At 40.4% G+C, this 25,235-nt stretch overlaps 1 protein-coding gene across 11 annotated transcripts in view; it reads left to right on the top strand.

Moving 5' to 3' along the window:
* The first annotated feature begins 6,582 nt into the window (after positions 1 to 6,582).
* Positions 6,583 to 25,235, top strand: part of UBR3 (ubiquitin protein ligase E3 component n-recognin 3) — a 188,863-nt gene continuing 170,210 nt past the window's right edge. For 5 of the 11 annotated variants that reach the window (XM_036319920.1, XM_036319914.1, XM_036319913.1 and 2 more), the window contains exon 1: positions 6,585 to 7,197. In XM_036319920.1, the coding sequence (XP_036175813.1) occupies positions 6,659 to 7,197 (539 nt within the window). In that variant the 5' untranslated portion in view covers positions 6,585 to 6,658. Of the gene's footprint in view, positions 7,198 to 25,235 lie in introns of all 11 variants that reach the window. The other 6 variants (XM_036319910.1, XM_036319916.1, XM_036319918.1 and 3 more) reach the window with 3 other exon arrangements.

Genomic DNA, 25,235 nt, shown 5'->3' with positions numbered 1-25,235 from the left:
CCCCCCGCCCCCCCGGCCGTTTCACTCAAAGGATAGGGGAACAAAGGAACAAAGAGGGTGTAAGTTACAGTCACTTTGTTTACTTTGTTTTAATGCCCAGTGTAGCCCTTTCTGCCCTCAGTCTCCCAACTCCCCTCTCAAAAAGCAGCGATGTCCTCACCTTTGCCTCCTTGGTCATGAGCATGCCCTATTTATTATAACTTTGTTTCCCTCTTTTTAGGTCACCCGTGTCACTTACTCAACTCTCACAGGGTAGTGATGTCAGAGAAGCCCAAAGAAGAGAGAGTTTAAATGAAGAAATAGGTAGTAGTGTGAAATGCTGGAAAGAGGTCAGGCTTTCATAAGAGTAGGAGCAGAAATCAACTTGTAGTGGATATTGAATGGAATGAAAGTTTCGGAAGTAGAAAGAATAAATGTGAACACGTTTTAAGAAATGTGGCTATGAAAAGGGGAGTGAGAATTGATGGATTTGTAAGGTTAGGGGAAGCTTTCGAACAGGTTAAAGCGAATAGAAAGGTAGGGATTCAAAATACAAGAAAGAGGATATTGGATGGAGTTAGGATCCTGAGAGGTAGATTCTGTGCTTAAGTGAAAGGATTGCCTTTAATCTGCGAAATCGGCCTTTCATTTCATTATGTTAAAGGAAGAAAAAGAGGTGGTTTAGCCTGCGGACTGAAGAGTCCCGGGTTCAATTCCAGATTGTGGGCTCCATCCCCAGTAGGGGGCGTGCAGGAGGCAGCTGATCAATGAGTCTCTCTCATCACTGATGATTCTATCTCTTTCTCCCTCTCCCTTCCTCTCTGAAATTATATATATATGTACATATATATAGTGAAAATTATATATATATATATATATCTTCCTATCTAATAAAACAGAAACATGGTAATTGGCGTACGACCGCTACCCTTCCCATTGGCTAATCAGGGCGATATGCAAATTAACTGACAGCCAAGATGGCCGCCAGCAGCCAGGCAGCTGGAAACTAACATGAGGCTTGCTTGCTTTAGTGATGGAGGAAGCCAAAGCGTCCCTGCCTGCCTTGCCGGCCTCTCAGCTGCACTCTAAGCAACTATGTTACAAAAATAGAAGCTAAACAAAACCCCAGGCTTCAGCCAGCAGGACCGCAACATTGTTTCAAATACAGAAGGTAAACAAAGGCCAGAAACCTGCTTTCAGCAGTGGAAGTCTCATAGCTGGAGCCGAGCCTCAGAGCTAAAGCTAGCCCAGAATGAAAAAAAAAAAAAGGAAAAAAGGACAGGTTGGGAGCTTCAGTCACCCGTCAGCCTGAAAACGGCCCTCAGCCCCTCACCCAGGCTGGCCAGGCACCCCAGTGGGGACCCCCACCCTGACCCAGGACACCCTTCAGGGCAAACCAGCCGGCCCCCACCCGTGCACCAGGCTTCTATCCTATATAGTAAAAGGGTAATATGCCTCCCAGCACCGGGATCAGCGGAGCAGCGAGGCCTCCTGGGACCGGGATCAGCGTGACGGGGGCAGTGACCAAAGCCCCCTGATCGGCCCTGCTCTGTGTGTGACAAGGTGTGGTGTCCCAATTGCCCCCCCCCCGCCCCCCACGGGCCCTACTCTGTGTGTGACGGGGTAGAGCCATAACCTCCCCATTGGCCCTGCCCTGAGTGTGACAGTGGCGGCGCCCCAACCCCCTGATCCGCCCTGCTCTGTGGGTGACGGGGCGGTGCCCCAACTCCCCTATCGGCCCTACTCTGTGAGTGACAGGGGGGAGCTCCTCAACCCCCTGATCAGCCCTGCTCTGTGCATGACAGGGGGCGGCGCCCCAACTCCCAAATCGGCCCTGCTCTGAGCCCGACCAGGGGATGCACCTAGGGATTGGGCCTGCCCTCTGCCACCCAGGAGCAGGCCTAAGCCAGCAGGTCGTTATCTCCCGAGGGGTCCCAGACTGCGAGAGGGCACAGGCCGGGCTGAGGGACCCCCTCTTCCCCCCGAGTGCACAATTTTTTGTGCACCGGGCCTCTAGTATATATATACATGGATGGACGAGAATGAAGTAGAGGAAGTGGTGTCTGAGGCTGCTGTTTCCTGTGAAAAGTAGAATTCAAAGTTATCTGTTGTAAGGATTAAATAAGTTAATACATAAAAGTTCTTACACATAAAGTTAGTACATAAAGTTCTTTGTCACATAACACATACCCAATAGTTGTTGTTGCTGGTATTTGTTGAGAGGGAGGTGGCTAGAGTAAGGAGTTTGAACCAAATGGATAATTGAAAGTAGCCGGATATATGAAAAGAAAACAGACCTATATGTGGTTGAAAACATTTTTTCTATTAAAAATTTGATTTAAAATTTTTATTTTTAGATAATTGTAAATTCATATACAATCATAAGAAATAACACATAGAGATTCTCCATATCTTTTACTCAGTTTCCCCCAATAATAACATTTTGCAAAACTATAGTATCACAACTGGATATTGACAGATACAGTCAAGACACAGTATTTCCATCACCACAAAGATCCTTCATGTGGCATCATTTTAGCTTCCTATAAACAATGTATGACCAAGTTCCTATAACCAAGTTCTCCATATCCTCACCAACACTTATTATTTTTCATTTTTAAAATTATAGCCATCCTATCAGGTATGAAGTAGCAATTAATTGCGGTTTGATTTATATTTCCCTGATGAACATTTTAAAATATGCTTCTTGATAATTTCTATAGCTTCTTTGGATAAATAACGATCCAAATCCTTTGCTTATTTCAAAATTGGGCTATTCATGTTTTTATTGTTGAGTTGTAAGAGTTCTTTGTGTATTCTACATACTTGATCCTTAGCAGTTATATACTAGCAGTCTGTAAATATTTTGTCCCATTCTGTGGGTTGTCTTTTTTAAAAAATAAATTTTTATTGATTTCAGAGAGGAAGGGAGAGGGAGAGATAGAAACATCAGTGATGAGAGAGAATCATTGATTGGCTGCCTCCTGCACGCCCCCTACTGGGGACTGAGCTTGCACCCGGGTATGTGCCCTGACTGGTAATTGAACCATGTCCTCCTGGTTCCTAGGTCGATGCTCAACCACTGAGTCACACTGGCCGGGCTATTTTATTCTTTTTGAAGCAGCTGTGAATGGGATTGTTCTTTTTAGTTTCCTTTTCTGATAGTTCATTATTGGTGTATAAAAATGCAACTGATTTCATTATTTTGTATCCTGCTACTTTACTGAACTCATTTATCAGTTCTAATAGTTTTTGGTGTAATCTTTAGAGATCTCTATATACAATATCATGTCATCTGCAAATAATGACAGTTTTACTTCTTCCTTTTTAATTTGGATGCCCTTTTATTTCTTCTTCTTGTCTGATTGCTGTGGCTAGGACTTCCAGTTCTATGTTGAATAAGAGTGGTGAAAGTAGACATCCTGTCTTGTTCCTGATCTTAAGGGAAACATTCATAGTTTTTGCCCATTGAGTATGATGCTGGCTGTGGATGAAAGGCTGTAACTCTTAACTGTTTCTTTTAATAAATAGAAATTTTAAATTAACTCATTCTGTTAGTCTTTTATTTTGTCGTTAGTACTTTGTTTTTTTCACTCCCAGATTATAAGTAATAATAATTGTAGCAACAATAATACTGTATTTGTAGATTAGGTTGCAATTTATAATATGCTTCCATCAGTGTGTAAGCTCAGTGTAAGGAGCATTGTATGTGAATGGTGTTCCCTAGGTTTGTGTCATGCTAAGCCATGCCATGGACCATGTGTTTTGTTCACAGTAATTAGTAGGAGCTCAACAAACACTTATTGAATTAATTTGCTGCATGAATAAGGCAGTGGGTGAAAATCTTCTGGCCTTTAGTAGGGATGAAGAGAAGGAAACTTTCCTTGGATTAAAAAAAAAAGAATGGAGGAAAAGAAAAGTAGGACAACTTGGAATAGTATTGAATGATAATAAAAAAAGACCCCAGAGAGTTGTTAAGCATTCATAACCTTGGAAAAGTTGCTCCTGTAGAGGAGCTAAAATAGGTCAAACAATGCACTGTCATGCCGTTTTCCTCCAAAATATTTCTAAAGCACAACTTGAGAAAATTACTAAAACGTCTTTGCTTCAATATTAATCAAATGAGAGACTGGCAGTAAGTTTAGTTTGCAAGGTAGGTATTAAGCTAGGAAGAAAGGAAGGAAGGAAGAAGGGAGAAAGACAGGCACACTCAAAAACAATGCATGATTTTTCTACCAGGGTTTGTTCTCATGGTTTGAAGGCTGTGAAATGAAGGGTATCACTGCTATGTGTAAAATGGGGATAATGAGAAGTGCCTCTCAGGGTGGTTGTGAATCTTAAATGTGCTCACTGGTCAGAATTCCTGTACATAGTAGGCACAATGTTTCTTACCATGCGCAATTTCAACATTTGCCATTAGAACTGACAGATTTGCTGTGTATGTAGAGAAGGTCTTGTGTATATTTGGAGGCGAGGTAGAAATTGAGAAATTAATGTTCTAAGCATTGTGTATGTTTATGTTCCCAGCAGGTATGGCCTCCTCTATTTCTGATAGTAAGGATGGCATGGGGCCATCCAAGGTTTGAAGTGGATCTGGCAGAGAAGAGACCCTTATTCTTTGTTGTGAAGTGGGATGTGGCCTAGAGCTGGGGTTGGGAGAGGTCCATGCACAGAAGACAACAGAGCTGATGCTCACCGAAAACAAAGGTGTATACACCTCCAGGTTCATATCCCCCTTCCCTCCATTGTTTACATGATCTAATATGGTCCTCTGTTTGGCTTCAGCTAGTTCAAGTTGGGTTTTTATCACTTGCAACTAAAAAACTCTTGATTTATACAAAAACAATTTTGAAGTATTTACATTAATTTTTAAACTTCTCTGTTGAAGGTATCTACTTTAAGTTTGGAAGCGATGATGTTATCTATCATTTATTTATAGCTCTTAACTCATCTGTGTGGTTTATTTTAATTTGAAAAGCCAATTTAGAAGTATTACCAGATTTTTCTTTACATTAATTAAGATGAAATATATAAAAGCACACTTTAGATACTATTTTTAGCTTTCTGTAACTGCAGCATATTGCATTATTTACTCAATGTCTTCAGTAGAGTAATAGTAACACACTTAAATAAAATCTTATGAGGTATAACATTGAAGTGAGTACTGAGTTTTCAGCTGAATTTCAATCTGGCTTTCCCTCATGGAAATATGATCGTTGTAGGAATTCCCCATTACACAGCCCTGTTATTTGAGAGGTAATTTAGAAGAAGAATTGGTATATTACACTAATGCATTGAAAGAGAAAAATGTCAGACTTCCTGGATCCAAATGATAGAAGCCCCAGATACCTTAGGAGAACCAAAGATTTGAGAGCCTGTAATATTGCTTTTGAAAGCTAAAGCAGTAAAATAGTTTCTATCTGGACAGAAATGTGATTGTTATTCATCTCAAACAATAAGTACTACTACTGATTATGATCATTAACTGTTTTATGGAGGTATACTTTCACACCATAAAATCCACCTGTTTTTAGAGTAGAATGCAATGATTTTTAGTAAATTTTACATAGTTGTGCAACCATCACCACAATCCAAATTTAGAACATTTGTATCATTCTATAAAGACGCTTAGTACCTATTGTCTGTTCTTACCTTCCCATAGATTATTTAACTGCTAATCTACTTTCTGTCTCCATAGATTTGCCTTTCCTGAACAGTTCATGTAAATGGAATCATACAATATAAATTTTGGGGGGTATCTGACTTCTTTCATGGACATAAGATTTTTGAAGTTCATCCATGTTATAGCACATATTTCATGCTTTTTTTTTATTGTTAAGTAGTATACCATTATATGAATATACCGCATTTTGTTTAACCATTTACGAATTGATAGACTTTTGGATTGCTTCCAGGTTTTTTTTGGCTACTATATTTACCTTTAAGTCTTTGTGTGGATATATGTTGTAAATTATCTTGGGTAGATTCCTAGGAGTGGAATTGAAGGGCTCTGTGGTAAATGTCAAGCTAACTGTCAAACTTTTCCCACATGCTGTACTATTGTACATCCCCATCTGTGAAGCATGAGGGTGCCTGCTTCTCCACGTCCTTGCCAGCATTTGTTATTGTCTGTCTTGTTGATCATTGCCATTCTAGTGGGTGTGTATAGCGGTATCTCATAGCTTTAATTTGCATTTCCTTAACGACTAATGATGCTGAGCACCTTTTCTGTGTCCATTTGCCATTGACATATTAAGTATGGATTCGACAATGGGAATTTATATCGCTAAACGAAATGCAGATGCTTAAAAAACATCTGAAAGATGCTGCGTATAATTCCTACATCCAGGCACATTAAAAAAAAAAACACCCCACCATTGTCCACATTAAAGATTTTTCATACTAAATAATTCTCATATGAAATATTTCAGTTGCTCTTAACTTTGAGAGCCCAGAGGTGGTGGGGAGTGAATGCAGCAGCATCGCAGGCGAGCCGCGGCGCGCGCAGACCGCACCGGCACCGCAGTCTGAGGGGGCGTGTGCAGGAGCCGGGGCCAAGGTGCGCGGCAGCTCCCGGCTATCGCGAGAGTTGGGCGGCCGAGCAATCGCAGCAGTCAATTCCCCCACCCTCCCGGGAGGAGCCGCCAGCCCTGGGCTCTCCAAATTCTGAGCTCTCATCATGGCGGCAGCGGCCGCGGCGGCCGTCGGGGGGCCGCAGCCGCCCCAACCCGAGCTGCCCGCTGCCGGGCTGGCGCTGGACAAGGCGGCCACCGCCGCGCACCTGAAGGCGGCCCTGAGCCGCCCGGACAACCGGGCGGGCGCCGAGGAGCTGCAGGCGCTGCTGGAGCGGGTGCTGAGCGCCGAGCGGCCGCTGGCCGTGGCGGCGGACGGGGAGGAGGCGGCGGCGGGCGGCGGCGGCCCGGGGGCGGCCGAGGAGGAGGCCCTGGAGTGGTGTAAGTGCCTCCTGGCGGGCGGCGGCGGCTACGAGGAGTTCTGCGCGGCGGTGCGGGCCTACGACCCGGCGGCGCTCTGCGGCCTGGTCTGGACGGCCAACTTCGTGGCCTACCGCTGCCGGACGTGCGGCATCTCCCCTTGCATGTCGCTGTGCGCCGAGTGCTTCCACCAGGGCGACCACACGGGACACGACTTCAACATGTTCCGCAGCCAGGCCGGGGGCGCCTGCGATTGCGGGGACAGCAACGTGATGCGGGAGAGCGGGTGAGTGGAGCCCTCCCCCGGGGCGGGGAGCGCAGCGGGAGGTCCGGGCCAGGGTTTTGGGAGACCGGGAGTGGGGGCTTGGGGGCCGATTCTGAGACGTGAAGGGAAGGGAGCAGGGGAGGGAGGGTGCGGGCACCCGGGGATGGAGCGGTCTGAGCTGTCAGCGGCGGAGAGGGGGTGAGATGGAGGGGAGAGCGGAGGGCAGGTTTAAGGATCGGGCCGTGAATTTTCGGGGAAGCCAGGGCGACCGAGTGAGAGCGAGCAAAGAGCCTGTGCGTGGGGTAGGAGGAGGAAAAGGATTCTTGGGGAATGTGGTATCGAACTGTCAATGGTGCACTTGTTGGGAAAGGCTGTAGAAAGCGGCGTGCTTCCTGGGAAGCGATGATGGTGTGATTTGGTTTGGCTGGGAGGGGTATTGGGGACCGAATGGGATCGCGGGATGATGAGAGGCGGGGAGGTGGTCTTGCAGCTGCAGGGGAGGACAGCGTAGGGAGAAGGACTTCGGAACTGTCAGCGTGTCTCTCTGTGCGGAGGAGCTCTGGAGCTTGTGGGGGTTGAGGGAGGAGCGAGTGGGAGGGGCCTGCACGGAAAGCGGCTGTTGAGCTGTCAGTGGGGTATTTGGTGTGCTGGAATGACATCTAGAATTGGGCTACCGAGCCATCAGTGATAGACTACCCTCTGTACCAGGAGAACAAACAAAACACTGAGCAAATTAGGAGTCAGGTGTGAGCTCTTCTCCAGCTTTATAAAAAGCGCACCTTATTCGCTGTCTAATACGTGCCATCTTTCTAAAAGGAGACACTCAAAACAAATGCTTTTCCAATAGGAAGGATGTACCAGGGTGTTGGGACTTGGGACAGAAGACATTTCAGAGATTGCAGCGAGTTAAAGAGTTCGTCCATGTAGTGTCTTGGCTTGGGACATGATTCCCATGTTTAGGGAAGTCCTGGGATAAGGAAAAACTTTGTGACCCAGAGAAAATTTTAGCTGGGCAGTAGTAGTTGAAAGAATGCTAGCAAATCTAGTTATTCAAGTTTTTCAAATTTTAAGTCTTATAGAGTATAATCCCTTTAGAAATGGTCACCATTTTCTTCTTTGGAGTACTTGTAGGTTACTGTTTCTCCAGAATGTTTGTATCTACTAGGTGAAAGCAAGGTTCCTGGGATATTAAACAGGAATAAGACTTAAGCCACTTACAATAGAATAGAAAATGATAAATTCCTTATATAGTTCAGGAGTTATAGGAGGCTGCTGTGCAGAGAGAGTAAGAAAAAGGCTTTAGAAAGGAGGCATTTTGAGCCCTGGCCAGTACGTCCAATGGTTAGAGCGTCATCCTGTGCACTGAAGGGTCACGGGTTGGATTCTTGGTCAGGGCAATGCCCAGGTTGCGATTCTATCTCTGGTAGGCTTGAGGCAACTGATGTTTCTCTCTTTTTCTCTCTTCCTCCTTTCCCCTCTTCCGAACTCTCTCTCTAAAATCAATGAAAAGCATAGCCTCATGTGAGGATTAAAAAAATTAGATACCTGTCTAGTGTGGCTCAGTAGTTGAGCATTGACTTATAAACTAGGAGGTTATGATTTGATTCCTGGTCAGGGTACATGTCTGGGTTGCAGGCTCGATCTCCAGTGTGGGACATGCAGGATGCAGCTGGTCAATGATTCTCTCTCATCATTGATGTTTCTCTCTCTCTCTTCCTTTCCCTTTCTCTCTAAAATCAATAAAAATATATTTTTAAAAAAGAAAGGTTTTTTGAGATTGCTACTACTACTACTACTACTACTACTACTACTACTAGTATTACTAATAACAACAGTAATAGCCCTAGCTGGTTTGGATAGAGTGTCAGCCTGCGGACTAAAGGGTCCCAGGTTCGATTCCAGTCAAGGGCACATGCCCCGGTTGTGGGCTCTATTGGTCACATGTTGATAAACGATTCTCTCTCATCATTGATGTTTCTATCTCTCTCTCCCTCTCCCTTCCTCTCTGAAATAAAAAATATATATTTGGAAAAAAATAACAGAAATAATTGCAGCTAATATTCAAGAGCGTAAAGACTGACATTCGTTTTTTCATATATATATTATTGTTGATAGTATTACAGATGTCTCCCATTCCTCCCCCTATACCCCTCTCCTTCCAGCCCTACCTACGTCCCCAGGTCTTTACCACCCTATTGTCTGTGGGCTATGCATATAAGTTCTTTTGGTTTATCTCTTCATGTCTCCCCATCACCAAGTACTAACATTAAGAAAATAGCTTTTAAAATTAATATTTGAATAGGTAAAATATTCATATAGCAAAAAAAAGCCCAAACATAAACAGTTTGAAGTGTCCCTCCCATCTTGTCTTCCATCTGCCCAGTTTCGTCCCACCATTGTTAGTTTCTTAGTGCAAAAACCAACAACGATGAATATGTATTTTGATTTTTCAGTCTTTTTTATGCAAAACATAACATGCCATATGCATTGTTCTGCACATCTTACATTTTTCACTTATGAAAAGATTTAAGAGATCTTTCCATGCCAATCTGTTTAAAAAAACCAAAACTGCTACATAGTGTTCCATGTCATGAAGTTGCCATACTTTGTTTAATCATCACTTTTGATGGATATTTGGTTTCCGATATAAAACCTGGAATACCTGTCTTTTCAGACCTGTGCAAGAATATCAATGGAATACATTCTCAAAAGTGGGATTTCCAAATTGCCCTCCATGAGGCTTAATACTAAGCAGGGAATGAGACTCCCTGTTTTCTAACAGCCTTATCAACAGTGTTATTAAAAGTTTGGACTTTTATCCACCTATTTGGAAAACAGTGGTCAAATATTAACTGCTTGTCTGGCTGGTGTAGCTCAGTGGTTGAGCACTGACCTATGAAGCAGGAGGTCACGGTTAGATTTCTGGTCAGGGCACATGTCTGGGTTGTGGGCTCAATCCCCAGTGTGGGGAGTACAGGCAGCAGCTGGTCAATGATTCTCTCTCATCACTGATGTTTCTATCTATCTACCCCTCTCCCTTTTTCTCTGAAATCAATAAAATATATAACAACGACAATAAAAATATTAATTGCTTTACATGATTTAACTCATTTAATCTTCAACAACTCTGAGATTATTACTGTTATTATCCCCATTGTATAGAAAAGGAAAGTGGGGCACAGAGTTTTAAAAAACTTGCCCAGGATTACACAAGCACTAAATTAGGCATGCTGGCTCTGGAGCCTGACCACTCAACACTTCTCTCTACTGTCTCTACAAATAACATTCTTATTCGTACTTTCATTTAATACTGTTGTATTTTTTAAAATATTCCATTCTGTTGGGCCTTTTTCTTTTTAAACTAACACTTTTTTCTTTATATTAGAGGCATTTCAAAACATAGAGGAAGGAGTTGAAACAATTCTTTACTGATATTTAGTCATTTTTACTTCACAGACTAGTTTAAGCATTTAGGAAATCCTTTAAAAACATGAAGTTAAGAAATAATATTGATTCTTCTCTGAATTTTGGAACACAGTGGTAATTATCAGGTTGATCTGGGTGAAAAGCAAATCTGATTTCTAATTGTGATGCTTCAATGTGGGAGCGAAACTATGTCAGTGAGTTTCTTTGAAGGTACTCATATAGGTTTAGGGCATCTGGGCTGTAGATGGTATACATACTAATCTTATAGCAATCTGTACTTATACCTAAAGTAATTATATAAAGAACAAACAAAGCCCAAAGTGAATAGAAGAAAGGAAAAATAAAGGTTAGAGTGGAAAAAAATGAAATGCAGTCTAAAAAAAATACAAAAGATCAATGAAACCAGGAGCTGGTAGTTTGAAAGATAAACAAAATTGATAAACTTTTAGCTAGACTCATAAAGAAAAATAGAAAGAGGACCAAAATAAATAAAATCAGAAATGAAAGAGAAGTGACAACTGACACCACAGAAATACAAAGGATTAAAGAAAAATTATGAACAATTATATGCCACAAATTAGATACCCTGGAAGTAATGGATCAGTTTCTAGGAACATACAATCTTTCAAGAGTGAATCAAGAATCAAGAAGAATATATATATATATATATATATATATATATATATATATACACATATATATATATACACACACACACACACCCCTAAGTGACTGTCTGACCGGTAGGTAGCCATGACATGCAATGATCACCAGGGGGCAGATGCTCAACGCAGGAGCTGCTGAGTTGTGGTGACTTGGTAGCTGCGGTTCTCGTGTGATGCACCCAGAACCAGAGAGGAGGGAGCCTGATTCCAGGGTGCGTCACCCGAGAACCACCCTCTTGCAATCTGGGACCCCTCAGGGTATGTTGGACAGCCAGTTTTGGTCCGATTCCTGCAGGCCAGGCTGTGGGGCCCCACCAGTGCATGAATCCGTGCACCAGGCCTCTAGTCAGAAAATATGAGCAGACTGACCAATAACTACTAATGAAATTGGAAAAAAACAACAACCTCCCATCAAATAAAAGTCCTGGACCAGATAGCTTCTCAGGTGAATTTTACCAAACATTCAAAGAAGAACACCTGCCCTTCTCAAAATGTTCCAAAAAATTAAATAGGAAGGAATGCTCCCAAGCGCACTTTACAAGACCAACACTATGCTGATTCCAGACCCGACAGAGATATTTCGAAAAAAAGTGAAATACCGTAGGCCAATATCTCTGATGATGATAGATACAAAAGTCCTCAACAAAATATTAGCAAACTGAATTCAGCAACACATAAAAAAGATTATACACCATGATCAAGTAGGTTTATTGGGATGCAAGATTAGTTCAGTATTCACAAATCCATTAACATGATCAAATCTCTTAGCAAAGTAGGAATAGAAGGAACATACCTGGACATAATAAGGAACATATGTAACAAACCAACATCTAACATCATACTTAATGGCGAAAAACTAAAATAGTTTTCCTTAAGGTCAGGAACAAGACACAGATGTCCACTTTCAACACTTTTATTCAACATGGTATTTGAATTCCTAGGCAGAGTAATCAGACAATAAAAAGAAATAAAGGCATTCGAATTGGAGAGGAAGAAGTAAAACTGTCTTTATTTGCAGATGACATGAAACTATATAGAAAGAACCTTAAATATTCCACCAAAAAGCTACTGGAACTGATGAATAAATTCATTAAAGTAGCAGCATACAAAATAAATGCCCAGAATTTATTGTGTTTTTGTACACTAACAATGAACTATCAGAAAGGGAAACTAAGAAAACAATCCCATTTATATTTGCATTAAAAAATACCTTGGAGCTCTGGCCAGTGTGGCTCAGTTGGTTGGAGTGTTGTCAGGTGCACTGAAAGGTGGTAGGTTCTATTACCAGTCAGGGCACATACCCAGGTTGTGGGTTTGATCCCTGGTTGGGGCGCGTGTGGGAGGCAATTGATTGATGTTTCTCTCTCACTCTCTCTCTTTCCCTCCTTCTCACTTCTTCTCTCTAAAATATTAATGAAAAGTACCTTGGAATAAATTCAGCCATTAAGGTAAAAGACCTATACAGTGGGTCCTTGACTTACGAGTGTCCCGACTAACGAGTTTTTAGAGATACGAGCTGTCTCTCGGCAGATTTTTTGCTTTGAGTTGCGAGCTAAAACTCGGGTTACGAGCCAGCTTCTGATACCCCACCGCTAGTTGGCGCAGTTAACGTCACAGTGAACACCACAACATCAGCCCAGCATCACGTGTCTCACTTGTTCCCTTTAAGATTTGACATACGAGTAATCTGAGTTACGAGCTCCGTCACGGAACGAATTAAACTCATAAGTCAAGGCCCCACTGTACGCAGAAAGTTATAAGACACTGGCCTCATTGATTAATAGAACATGGTTTAATTTAATAGAGTAGGTAGACTTTTGCATTTTCGATTCTATGGTTGTTCATCATTTGGATCCTTGTAGAACATGGAGTTAACATTAATGTGCAGGAATTGGCTGCTTTGTTTTATAAATAAAGTTTTATTGGAACAAATCACACTCATTTATTTATATTGTTCATGGTTGCTTTCACTCTACAGACAGACTTGAGTAGTTGCTACAGAGACTGCCTCTCAAAGCCTAAAATATTTACTATCTGGCCTATAAGAAAAACATTGTTGACTCATATAGTAGAACCATGTTTGTTTTTGGATCTAAAAATGCACATTCTTTCCCAACTAACTAAGATTATTAGCAAACCTGGGCAGGAGACAGTTTCTGAGGACTTTCCATTTTGTTAAGCAATGCCTCATTATTTATAATAGAATAGGGTTATTATAAGCTATGAGCAGTGTCTTTTTGTCAGGTAGTTTACAAAGATGTGCTGGTTCTTAAAATGTGAGGACATTTTCTTTTTCCCTATAAAGGGACTTAGTTTCTTTTTGAAATCTGCATGAATTTATGTGTGTTGTTCATGTATATATGTATATATGCATAGGAGAGAACGAGAAAGAGAAGAAAAGGAGAAGTCTGTTAAATAATTCTGGTTGAGTTCTGGCAAGTGTGACTCAGTTGGTTGAGCATCATCCTATGCACCGAAGGGTTGCTGGTTTGATTCTGGTCAGGGCACATGCCCAGGTTGCAGGTTTGATCCCTGGTTGGGTACGGCAGCCTATTGATGTTTCTGTCTCTCTCCCTTTCTTTTCCTCTCTCTATATAATCAATAAAAATATATTTAAAAAATTCTGGTTGAAAGGTCCGCTGAGTACAGGTTTTTCCTGCTATCAGAAAAGAGAGTATTCCTATGACATCTTCTGTAAGCAGAAATGGTACAAAGTGAAAAACAATTACCATTAATTTATATGGAGATTTTTTGAGTATTCTTAGATTCCCCAAATAACCTACCAAATCATACCAGATAACACGCAAAACCTAAAATAACACTAACAATATTAAAAGCAGGAATCATATGATAAGTACACAGCCTGTATAAAGTACAAATAATGTATGTATGGTATAGTTTGCCTTACTAGATTTGGGAAGACAGTGAGCACACTGGAAGTTGAGAGGTGGTGATGATGCTGTATTAGGCAGAGTTGATGGAGTTGGGGTAGTGGGAGGTAGGTGTAGAAGAGAGAGGCAGAGGGACATCTGTTAACATCTCATCATTGTCTGAATATATCAGGGCAGGCAGATTATGTCTGCTTGTCTTAATATTGAAAGTTGAGCTCCACGGTTAGCTGTCTGTTGTGGCTGATGTGGAAGGCTTGATATTCTACAATATGCTTGTCTGCTTAAGCATGACACATTTTTCTATCATACAATTCTTTGTAGGCTCAAAACATCCTGCAAACTTTTCCTAAACCTACATGCCCTTTCAAAATTAAAGTCAGACTTTTCTGTAGTCATTGCAGCAAGGTCATTCATAGTGAAAAATCTCATGCAAGTGCTTCACCTTCAGTTCCTGGATGACTTCATTTTCGGTTGACTTCATTTGCTATTGCAATAGTTTTTGGTTCATATTCTTTCCTCTTGCAATTAATTGCATTAGTTCTTAATCTGTAAGTTGTTGGTCACGGGATGCCAAGACCTCTTCAACATCATTTTGTTTTTGTTACTCCTTCCTGAGGATATTTTTCCCGTTGATTTTTAGAGAGTGGAAAGGAGGTAAGAAAGGAAGGAAGGAGGGAGAGAAAGAGAAGGAAAGGGAGGAGTGAGGGAGAGAGAAAGAAACATTGGTGAGAGAGACACACATCGATTGGTTTCTTCTTGCATGTGCCTTACCAGGGGCCAGGGACCGAACCTGCAACCCAGGTACTTGCCCTTTTCCAGGATTCAAACCTGAGACCCTTCAGTGCATGGGCTGACGCTCTAACCACTGAGTACACGGGCCAGGGCCATCATCATCTTTATTAACTTCCACAAACCCAGCTTTCATTAAAAAAACAACAACCTTTATTGTTCAAAGTATTACATATGTCCCCTTTTTTCTCCAATTGACACCTTTATAACCCACCCCTGTCCTCTGCCTCAGACTTCCATCACCCTATTATCTGTGTCCATGGGTTATGCATATATGCATACAGGTTATTTGGTTGATCTCTTCCCACCTACCCACCCCTGCCTTCCTTCTGAGATTCTACAATCTGTTCCATGTTTCTATATCTCTGGATCTGTTTTGTTCATCAGTTTATTTTGTTCATTAGATTACACATATGAGTGAGATCCTTGTCTTTCTCTGACTGTCTTTTTTCACTTAGCATAATACTCTCCAGGTCCCTCTATACCAGCCGTGGGCAAACTACGGCCCGCGGGCCGGATCCGGCCCGTTTGAAATGAATAAAACTAAAAAAAAAAAAAAGACCGTACCCTTTTATGTAATGATGTTTACTTTGAATTTATATTAGTTCACACAAACACTCCATCCATGCTTTTGTTCCGGCCCTCCGGTCCAGTTTAAGAACCCATTGTGGCCCTCGAGTCAAAAAGTTTGCCCACCCCTGGTCTATACTGTCTCAAAGGGAGAGAGCTCCTTCATTTTTACAGCTGCATAGTATTCCCTGGTGTAAATGTACCACAGCTTTTTTATCTGTTCATCTACTGATGGACACTTGGGCAGTTGCCAGATCTTTGCTATTGTAAATTGTGCTGCTATGAACATAGGGGTGCATACATTCTTTCTGATTGGTGTTTTAGGTTTCTTAGGGTTGAGCATCGCTCCATGCACCAGGAGGTTGCTGTTTTGATTCCTGGCCAGGGTTACAGTCTTGATCCCTGGTAGGGGAAATGCAGGAGGCAGCTGATCGATGTTCTCTCTCCCCCTCTCTATTCCTCTAAAATAAATAAAACATATTAAAAAAATTGTTCATTGCTTTGTGACAGTTTCCTCCAAATGCCATTTTTCATTCAGACTCTTAGCCCATTAAGAGCATCTCTAAGGTTGGTGGTTGCCAATTTTATATAGTACTCTTTCTAGATCTCTTATAAAGACGCTTCAGAGTTGCCCTTTCTGTCAGTGGCACTTAAAATAAAACACATCGCAATTTTCATATGATAAGCCCTAATTGTGCCTTTTAGGCTTTGGTCACATGGTGGCCACAACTGTATTGTATTCAGCAGTAAGAACACAACATAAATGTTACCACCATACTTGGTAATGCCAGGTGGGTGAGCAGCACGCTTATTACCAGAAAACACCTATTGGTTTCTTTAAGGTATTTTTCAGCAAAAGGACTAATGTATCTACTCATGTATTCAGAAAAATATCACTTGGTTATTCCAACTGCTTATATGTGAATGAAACAATAAGAAGTATATATATATATATATATATTTTAATATATTTTATTGATTTTTTACAGAGAGGAAGGGAGAGAGATAGAGAGTTAGAAACATCGATGAGAGAGAAGCATTGATCAGCTGCCTCCTGCACATCTCCTACTGGGGATGTGCCCGCAACCCAGGTACATGCCCTTGACCGGAATCGAACCTGGGACCCTTCAGTCTGCAGGTCGACGCTCTATCCACTGAGCCAAACCGTTTTGACAAGAAGTATATTTTTATCAACACCTTTAAGTGTCTTCTATTTTTCTGAATAGCTCTACCACAGCTCACTGCAAAGCAAACATTAAACACTGTTTTTGCCTTTTTTTGGAAGAGCAAAAATCCTTTTTGGATTTCTTTTGGTTAGCAAAATCAGTTACTAATATATGTCTTCCATTAAATTGAAGTGGTGTAAAGTGAAATTTTAGAAAACAGGGATAATTATATATAGTTCATTAAAAAAAATAGAAACAAACCTATAAGGTAGGTAGGTGTTCTTTATCTCTGAAATTGTTATTGTAATGTGTTATCATAGTTTTGTTAATATTTCTCATTATCTACTCATATTACTCTCTTGTACTTAGGTACTCTGAAAGAAAAGACGTTTAGGTTTTTATAAACCTGAACTTCAACATTAGTTAACCCTTCTCATTGACAAAAAGGAAAATGGTACTTTCTATTAAGTTTATTTGGAGTAATATTGAGAAGGGTTTTTAACTCAGATTCTGAGTTTCTGTATTAGTATATCTTTCTTTTTTGTAAACATCTTTTTTTTCTTTTTCTTTTTTTAAATTAAATCTTTATTGTTCAGATTATTACAGTTGTTCCTCTTTTTCCCCCCATAGCTCCCCTCCACCCGGTTCCCACCCCACCCTCTGTCCTTACCCTCCCCCCCCCCTCCACTGTCCTCATCCATAGGTGCACCATTTTTGTTCAGTCTCTTCCCGCACCCCCCACACCCCTTTCCCCCTAGAGAATAGTCAGTCCACTCCCTTTCTATGCCCCTGATTCTATTATATTCACCAGTTTATTCTGTTCATCAGATTATTTATTCACTTGATTTTTAGATTCACTTGTTGATAGATGTGTATTTGTTGTTCGTAATTTGTATCTTTACCTTTTTCTCTTCTTCCTCTTCTTAAAGGATACCTTTCAGCATTTTATATAATACTGGTTTGGTGGTGATGAACTCCTTTAGCTTTTTCTTATCTGTGAAGTTCTTTATCTGACCTTCAATTCTGAATGATAGCTTTGCAGGGTAAAGGAATCTTGGCTGTAGGTTCTTGCTATTTATCACTTTGAATATTTCTTGCCACTCCCTTCTGGCCTGCAAAGTTTCTGTTGAGAAATCAGCTGACAGTCGTATGTGTACTCCCTTGTAGGTAACTGACTTTTTTTCTCTTGCTGCTTTTAAGATTCTCTCTCTGTCTTTTGCTCTTGGCATTTTAATTATGATGTGTCTTGGTGTGGTCCTCTTTGGATTCCTTTTGTTTTGGGTTCTCTGCGCTTCCTGGACTTGTAAGTCTATTTCTTTCAGCAGGTAGGGGAAGTTTTCTGTCATTATTTCTTCAAATAGGTTTTCAATATCTTGCTCTCTCTCTTCTTCTGGCACCCCAATAATTTGGATGTTGGTATGCTTGAAGCTGTCCCAGAGGCTCCTTACACTATCTTCGTATTTTCGGATTCTTTTTTCATTTTGCTTTTCCAGTTGGGTGTTTTTTGCTTCTTCGCGTTTCGAATCTTTGACTTGATTCTTGCGCTCCTCTGGTCTGCTGTTGGGAGTCTGTATAATATTCTTTATTTCAGTCAGTGTATGCTTAATTTCTAGTTGGTCCTTTTTCATAACCTCGAGGGTCTCACTAGATTTCTTGAGGGTCTCACTAAATTTATCAGTGGTTTCTAGAAAATTCTTGAAAAACCTTAAATTGTGGTTTTGAACTCTATATCCAATAGTTTGCTTTCCTCCATTTCTGTCATTTGTGACCTGTTTCTTTGTCTCCACATTTTTTATACTTCACTGTGTTGATAGAGTGGTTTTGTGTGCTAGGTGTCCTATAGGGCCCAGTGGCTCAGCCTCCCCAATTACCTGAGGTGGACACACTTGGTGCACCCCTTTGTGGGCTGTGAGCACAGTCTTGTTGTAGTTGAGCCTTGATTGTTGTAGGTATCACTGGGAGGAATTGACCTCCAGGCCAATTGTCTGTGAGAATCAGCTGTGTCTACAGTGGGAGAACTTCTGTGCTGGAGAAACTCTTCTGGGGCAAGACTTGCTTCAATGGGGCGTTGGTGCTCACTGAGTCTGCCCCCTGAGTGTGTCCCCTATGGATCTGAGGAGTTGTAATCTGGATAGTCCCACTCTGACCACTGGGCACACTGGCTCCTGGATCTCTAAGGAGGTGCTAATTTGGCCTCTGCCTGAGGCCACCCAGCAGGAGCTATGGAGAGATCTGCAGATTCCTCTTCTTTGTTTGGGGTTTGGAGGTGCCCAGATGAGGCCCAGCTGTGAAGCAATACAAGCTGCTGTGGGGCCTTGGGCCTTCTTTTCGAAGTTCTGGGTCTGTCTGGCCCAGCTGCAGTTTGTTAGGTAGTTTTCAGATTGCAAAGGGCCAGGCCTTTCATATGCAAAAGCCTCTGTTAGCAGCTTGGGTGGGGCAGGGTCTCAGGGAATCAACAGGGCGGAGCAAACAGCTATGGCTGATCCTCAGTCCTACCCTAAGAGGCCCCGTGTCTCAGTGTCCCAGTAATCGCCGCAAGCATCTCTGAGAGAAAGCCGCCCTCGAGTTCCGACCGATGTCAGACAGTCCATTTTTCCCCTTATGAGTCTGGGTCCCCAGCGACTTGCCCAGAACTGGAGTTCAGAGCAGTCGGGAGCTTGAGACTCCTTCTCGATTGAAAAAGATAACTGCGTCCTCAGTTGCCAGTCGTTTCTGTGCGTGCCTCCGTACCTCTGCACTTTACTTCCGCACCTCCTCTGAGTCTCAGTGTGCTTTTCTCTTTCCTTCTAGTTGTAGAATTTCCACTCAGCCAGCCTTCCTGTGGTTCTGGATGATGTCCGTTTTGTCTTTTACTTCTATTTTTGAAGTGGTTCTGCGAAATAGCAATTTCCGGTGTTTACCTACTCTGCCATCTTGGTTTCTCCTGTATTAGTATATCTTAAGTGTTTTTATGTTATCAAGTTTATTTACTTAAGAAAGTGTGTATAAAATGTATATGCACAGTTTAAAGTATTTTAGTAAAATATGCACCGTATCTACTTTAAGTAATAGATAATTAAATATTGATAAGTATGTAATATTACCTGAATTCTAATATGAAATGTATTTAAGGTAATGTAAAAATCTCAAGGTGATGAAGAGTTTTTTAAATACTAAAAAGAGTTTTGAGATTAGAAAGAGGTTAAAAAGGTTCAGCCTTAATGCTATATAGATTCTTTTTTTTACATTAAAATTTTTTTAAAAAATTGATTTTTAGAAAGAGAGCAAGGGAGAAGGAGAGAGATAGAAACATTGATGAGAAACGTCGACTGGCTGTCTCCTGCACACCCCTACTGGGGATCAAGCCCACAACCCCAGCATGTGCCCTGACTGGAAATCGAACCAATGACCTCTTGGTTCATAGGTTGATGCTCAACCCTGAAACACACTGGCCCGGCTATAATAGATTCTTTAAAAAATTTTTTATTGATTTGAGAGAGGAAGGGGAGAAGAACAGAGATAGAAACATTAATGATGAGAGAGAATCCTTGATTGGCTGCCTCCTGCACGCCCCACACTGGGAATCGAGCCCCGCAACCTGAGAATATGCCCTGATAGGGAATTGAACTGTGAACTCGGGTTCATGGGTTGATGGCTCACTACTGACCCACCCTAGCTGGGCTATAATAGATTCTTAAACTAAGAAAATTTCTCATTGTCATTTAATTTAATTAGAAAGACCATCCAGCCTGATTTTCCCCTTAGCTTTATTGAGGTATAATTGATAAATTGAAACTGTATAAATTTAAGGTATATAATATGATTTGATATATGTATATATTATAAAATGAATACCAACCACAATAAGGTTATTTAACACCCACCCCCCCACCTCACACGGTTATCTTCTTTCCTCAGTAAAATTTTTTCAGTAAATTTGAACTATACAACACAGTATTGTTAACTGTAGTCCCTATACTGTACATTAGATCCCCACAAATTACTCATCTTTAAAAAAAAATCTTTATTGTTGAAAGTATTACATAGGTCTTCCTTTTCCCCCATTAACCTCTTCCAGCCCTTTTCTGTCTTCCAAATTACTCATCTTATAACTGAAAGTTTGTGCCCTAACCGGTTTGGCTCAGTGGATACAGTATCGGCCTGCGGACTCAAGGGTTGCAGGTTCGATTCTGGTCAAGGGCATGTACCTTGGTTGCAGGCACATCCCCAGTAGGGGGTGTGCAGGAGGCAGCTGATGGATATTTCTAACTCTCTATCACTCTCCCTTCCTCTCTGTAAAAAATCCATAAAATATGTTAAAAAAAAAAAAGAATGGAGTTTTTTTGTTTTTTTAAAAAAAGAAAGTTTGTACTCTATGTCCAATAACTTACTTTCCTCTCCTTGCAGCCCCTGGAAACCACCATTCTACTCTGTTTCTATGAATTCAACTTTTTCAGAATTCCACATATAAGTGAAATCATACAGTATTTGTCTTCCTCTGTTTGACTTGTTCCACTTAGCATAATAATGCCCTCCAGGTTTCATCCATGTTGTCACAAATGGCAGGATTTTCTTCTTCTTTATGGCTGAATGATATTCACACATACACACACACACAAACCTGGAACAACATAGGTTTGATCTGCACAGGTCCAAACATATGGGAATTTTTTTCAATAAATACTGTAAATGTATTTTTTTTCTTCCTATGATTTTGTTAATATTTTTTTGATCTGACTTTATTGTAAGAGTATAGCATATAATAATATAACATATAAAATATGTGTTAATTGATTGTTTATATTATTGGGAAGGCTTGCAGTCAACAGTAGGCTATTAGTAGTAGTTAAATTTTTGGGGAGTCAAAGCTATGCATATTTTTGACTGTGTAGGTAGTCAACATCCCTAACTCTTGTATTGTTCAAGGGTCAGCTGTGTGTGTGTGTGTGTGTGTGTGTGTGAGAGAGAGAGAGAGAGAGAGAGAGAGAGAGAGAGAGAGAGAGAGAGAGATATCAGGTCCTCTGTCCATTTTAAAATTAGAGTATTTTTTTTTTTTTGATGTTAAGTTGTATGAGTTTTTATATAGTTTGGATATCAACCCCTTATCAGATCAATGATTTGCAAATATTTTCTGTCATTCCTTAGGTTACTCTTAATTTCATTGATTGATTCTTTTGCTATGTAGAAACTTTTTAGTTTGATGTCGTTCCATTTGTTTATTTTTGCTTGTATTTTTTTATTTTATTTTATTTTTTATTTATTTATTTTTTATATACTTCATTGATTTTTCTACAGAGAGGAAGAGAGAGAGACAGAGAGCCAGAAACATCGATGAGAGAGAAACATCGATCAGCTGCCTCCTGCACATCTCCTACTGGGGATATGCCCGCAACCCAGGCACATGCCCCTGACCGGAATCGAACCTGGGACCTTTCAGTCCGCAGGCCGACGCTCCATCCACTGAGCCAAACCGGCTTCGGCTGCTTGTATTTTTTATGTCATCTCTAAAAAATCATTGCCAAGGTCTACATCAGGAGCTTTTTCCCTATGTTTTTTTTTGCTAGGAGTTTATGGTTTGTAGTATTTAAGTTTTTAATCCAACTTGAGTTAACTTTATGAGTGGTATAAGATAGTGATCCAATTTCATTCTTTTGTATGTGAATGTCCAGTTTTCCCAGCACCATTTATTGAAGAGATTATATCCATTCTCGATTGTGTATTTTTGGCTTTCTTGTTGAATATTAGTGACTGTATATGCCTGAGCTTATTTCTGGGGTTTCTATTCTGCTCCATTAATTTGTCTTTTTTTTAAACCAATACCATTCTGTTTTGATTACAATCACTTTCTGATATAGTTTGAAATTAGGAAGTACGATGCCTTTAACTTTGTTCTTTCTCAAGATTGCTTGGGCTCTTTAGGGTTTTTGTGGTTTCATGTGAACTTTAGTTTTTTTTTTTTCTATTTCTGTGAAAAATGCTATTGGAATTTTGATAGGGATTGCATTGAATTTGTTGGTTGCTTTGGGTAGTATGGAGATCTTAACATCCATGAACACAGGATATCTTTCCATTTATTTGTGTCTTCTTTCATCAGTATTTTATAGTCTTCAGTGCATAGAGCTTTCACCTCCTTGGTTAAAATTATTCTTATGTATTTTATTATTTTTAATGCTACTGTAAATTGAATTTTTTTCTTAATTTCTTTTTCAGGTAGTTCATTATCTATATATATAAAAGCCTAAGCGACCATTCGACCGTTTGACTGGTAGCTATGATGCGCACTGGCCACCAGGGGGCAGACACTCAACGCACAGGCGTGGAAACATGGAACAGACTGATGAATCTCAGAGGGAAGGGGGGGGAGGGTGAGAAGAGATTAACCAAAGATCTTACATGCATACTAGAGGCCTGGTGCATGGATTCATGCACCGGTGGGGTCCCTCTGCCTGGCCTGTGGGGATTGGGCCAAAACTGGCAGTCTGACATCCTCTGAGGGGTCCCAGATTGTGAGAGGACTCAGGCCAGGCTGAGGGACCCCTCTGTTGCACAAATCCATGCACCGGGCCTCTAGTTAGTATATAAAAATGCAGTTGAATTTTGATGTTGATTTTTTAATATTCTAACAGATTTTTGATATAGTTTTTAAGATTTTCTGATATAATGTCATCTCATAAGCAGAGACAGTTTTACTTTTTCCTTTCTAATTTGGATACCTTTTATTTCTTTTTCTTCCCTAGCTACTCTGGCAAGGACTTCCAGTGCTGTGCTGAATAGCTGTGGGGAGAGAGGGCACCCTGGTCTTCTTTCTAATCTTAAAAGAGAAGCTTTCAGTTTTTCAATATTAAGTATGATTTTAGCTGTGGCTTGTCATATATGGCCTTTATTATGTTGAGGTATATTCTCTCTGTCCCCAGTTGCTGATAATTTTTTTTTTAAAACCATGATTGGATGTTGAATTCTGCCAAATGCTTTTTCTGCAGCTGTTAAGATTATCATGTAAATTTTATCCTTCATTTTGTTAATCTGGTGTGTTACATTGATAGGTTTCTGTATGTTGAACCAGGGATAAATCTTACATGATCTTTTAATGTGTTGTTTAACTTGGTTTGTTAGCATTTGTTTTTGAGAATTTTTGCATTAATATTCATCAGGGATGTTGACCTTTAATATTCTTTTCCTCTAGTGTCCTTATATTGCTTTGGTATCAACATAAGCAGCATTTCCTCCTTTTTCAATATTTTGAAAAAGTGTGAGAAGGATTAGAGTTAATTCTTCTTTAAGTGTTTTATGAAATTCATCAGTGACGTCATCTGGTCCTGGCTTTTCTTGTTTGAGATTTTTTGATTACTGATTTACTTTCCTTACTTGTTATTGGTCTGTTTATTTTTTTTATTTTTTTCATTCATTCATTCTTATTAGATTGTTTGTTTTGAGGAATTTACCCATTTCTTTGAGGTTATCCAATTTGTTGGAGTATGATAGTTCATAGTAGTCTCCTATGATCCTTTGTATTTCTGTGGTATCAGTTGTAATGATCCTTTGTATTTCTGTGGTATCAGTTGTAAATTTTCTTCTTTAATTTATAATTTTATCAATCGAATCATCTTGCTTTTCCTCTTATTTAGTCTAGCTAAGGATTTGTCTTTTAAAAAAAATCAACTCCTAGTTTTATTGATCTTTTCTGTTTCCTTGTTTATTTTTGCTCTATTCTTTTTTCCATCCTATTGGTAATTTGGGCTTATTTTTTTCTTTTTCTAGTTCCTTACTGTGTCAAGTTAGGGTGTTCATTTGAGATCTTTCTTATTTTTTAATGTAGACCTTTATGAATGACACAAATTTTCCTTTTAGAATGTCTTTTACTTCATCCCATAGGCTTTGGTTTGTATTACTTTAAGATATATATTTTTTAATATATTTTATTGATTTTTTACAGAGAGGAAGGGAGAGAGATAGAGAGTTAGAAACATCGATGAGAGAGAAACATCGATCAGCTGCCTCCTGCACATCTCCTACTGGGGATGTGCCCGCAACCCAGGTACATGCCCTTGACTGGAATCAAACCCGGGATCGAACCCGGGACCTTTCAGTCCACAGGCCGACGCTCTATCCACTGAGCCAAACCGGTTTCGGCACTTTAAGATATTTTTACATTTTCCTTTTTTTCTTAATTTTTTTTAATTTTTATTTATTTATTTATTTTTATGTATTTTATTGATTTTTCACAGAGAAGAAGGGAGAGGGATAGAGAGCCAGAAACATCGATGAGAGAGAAACATCGATCAGCTGCCTCCTGCACGTCCCCCACTGGGGATGTGCCCGCAACCAAGGTACATGCCCTTGACCGGAATCGAACCTGGGACCCTTCAGTCTGCAGGCCAACGCTCTATCCACTGAGCCAAACCGGTTCGGCTACATTTTCCTTTTGATTTCTTCTTTGACCCATTAGTTTAGGAGTGTGTTAATTTCCACATATTTGTGAGTATTCCAGTTTTCCTCTTTTTATTTTTTTTTATTTATTTTTTTATTATTATTATTTTTTTAAAATATATTTTATTGATTTTTTACAGAGAGGA

This window comes from Myotis myotis, unplaced genomic scaffold, assembly GCF_014108235.1.
Source record: "Myotis myotis isolate mMyoMyo1 unplaced genomic scaffold, mMyoMyo1.p scaffold_m19_p_8, whole genome shotgun sequence".
NCBI lineage: Eukaryota > Metazoa > Chordata > Mammalia > Chiroptera > Vespertilionidae > Myotis > Myotis myotis.
The sequence above is the reverse complement of the archived record's forward strand: the minus strand, read 5'-3'. Positions and strand labels throughout refer to the sequence as shown.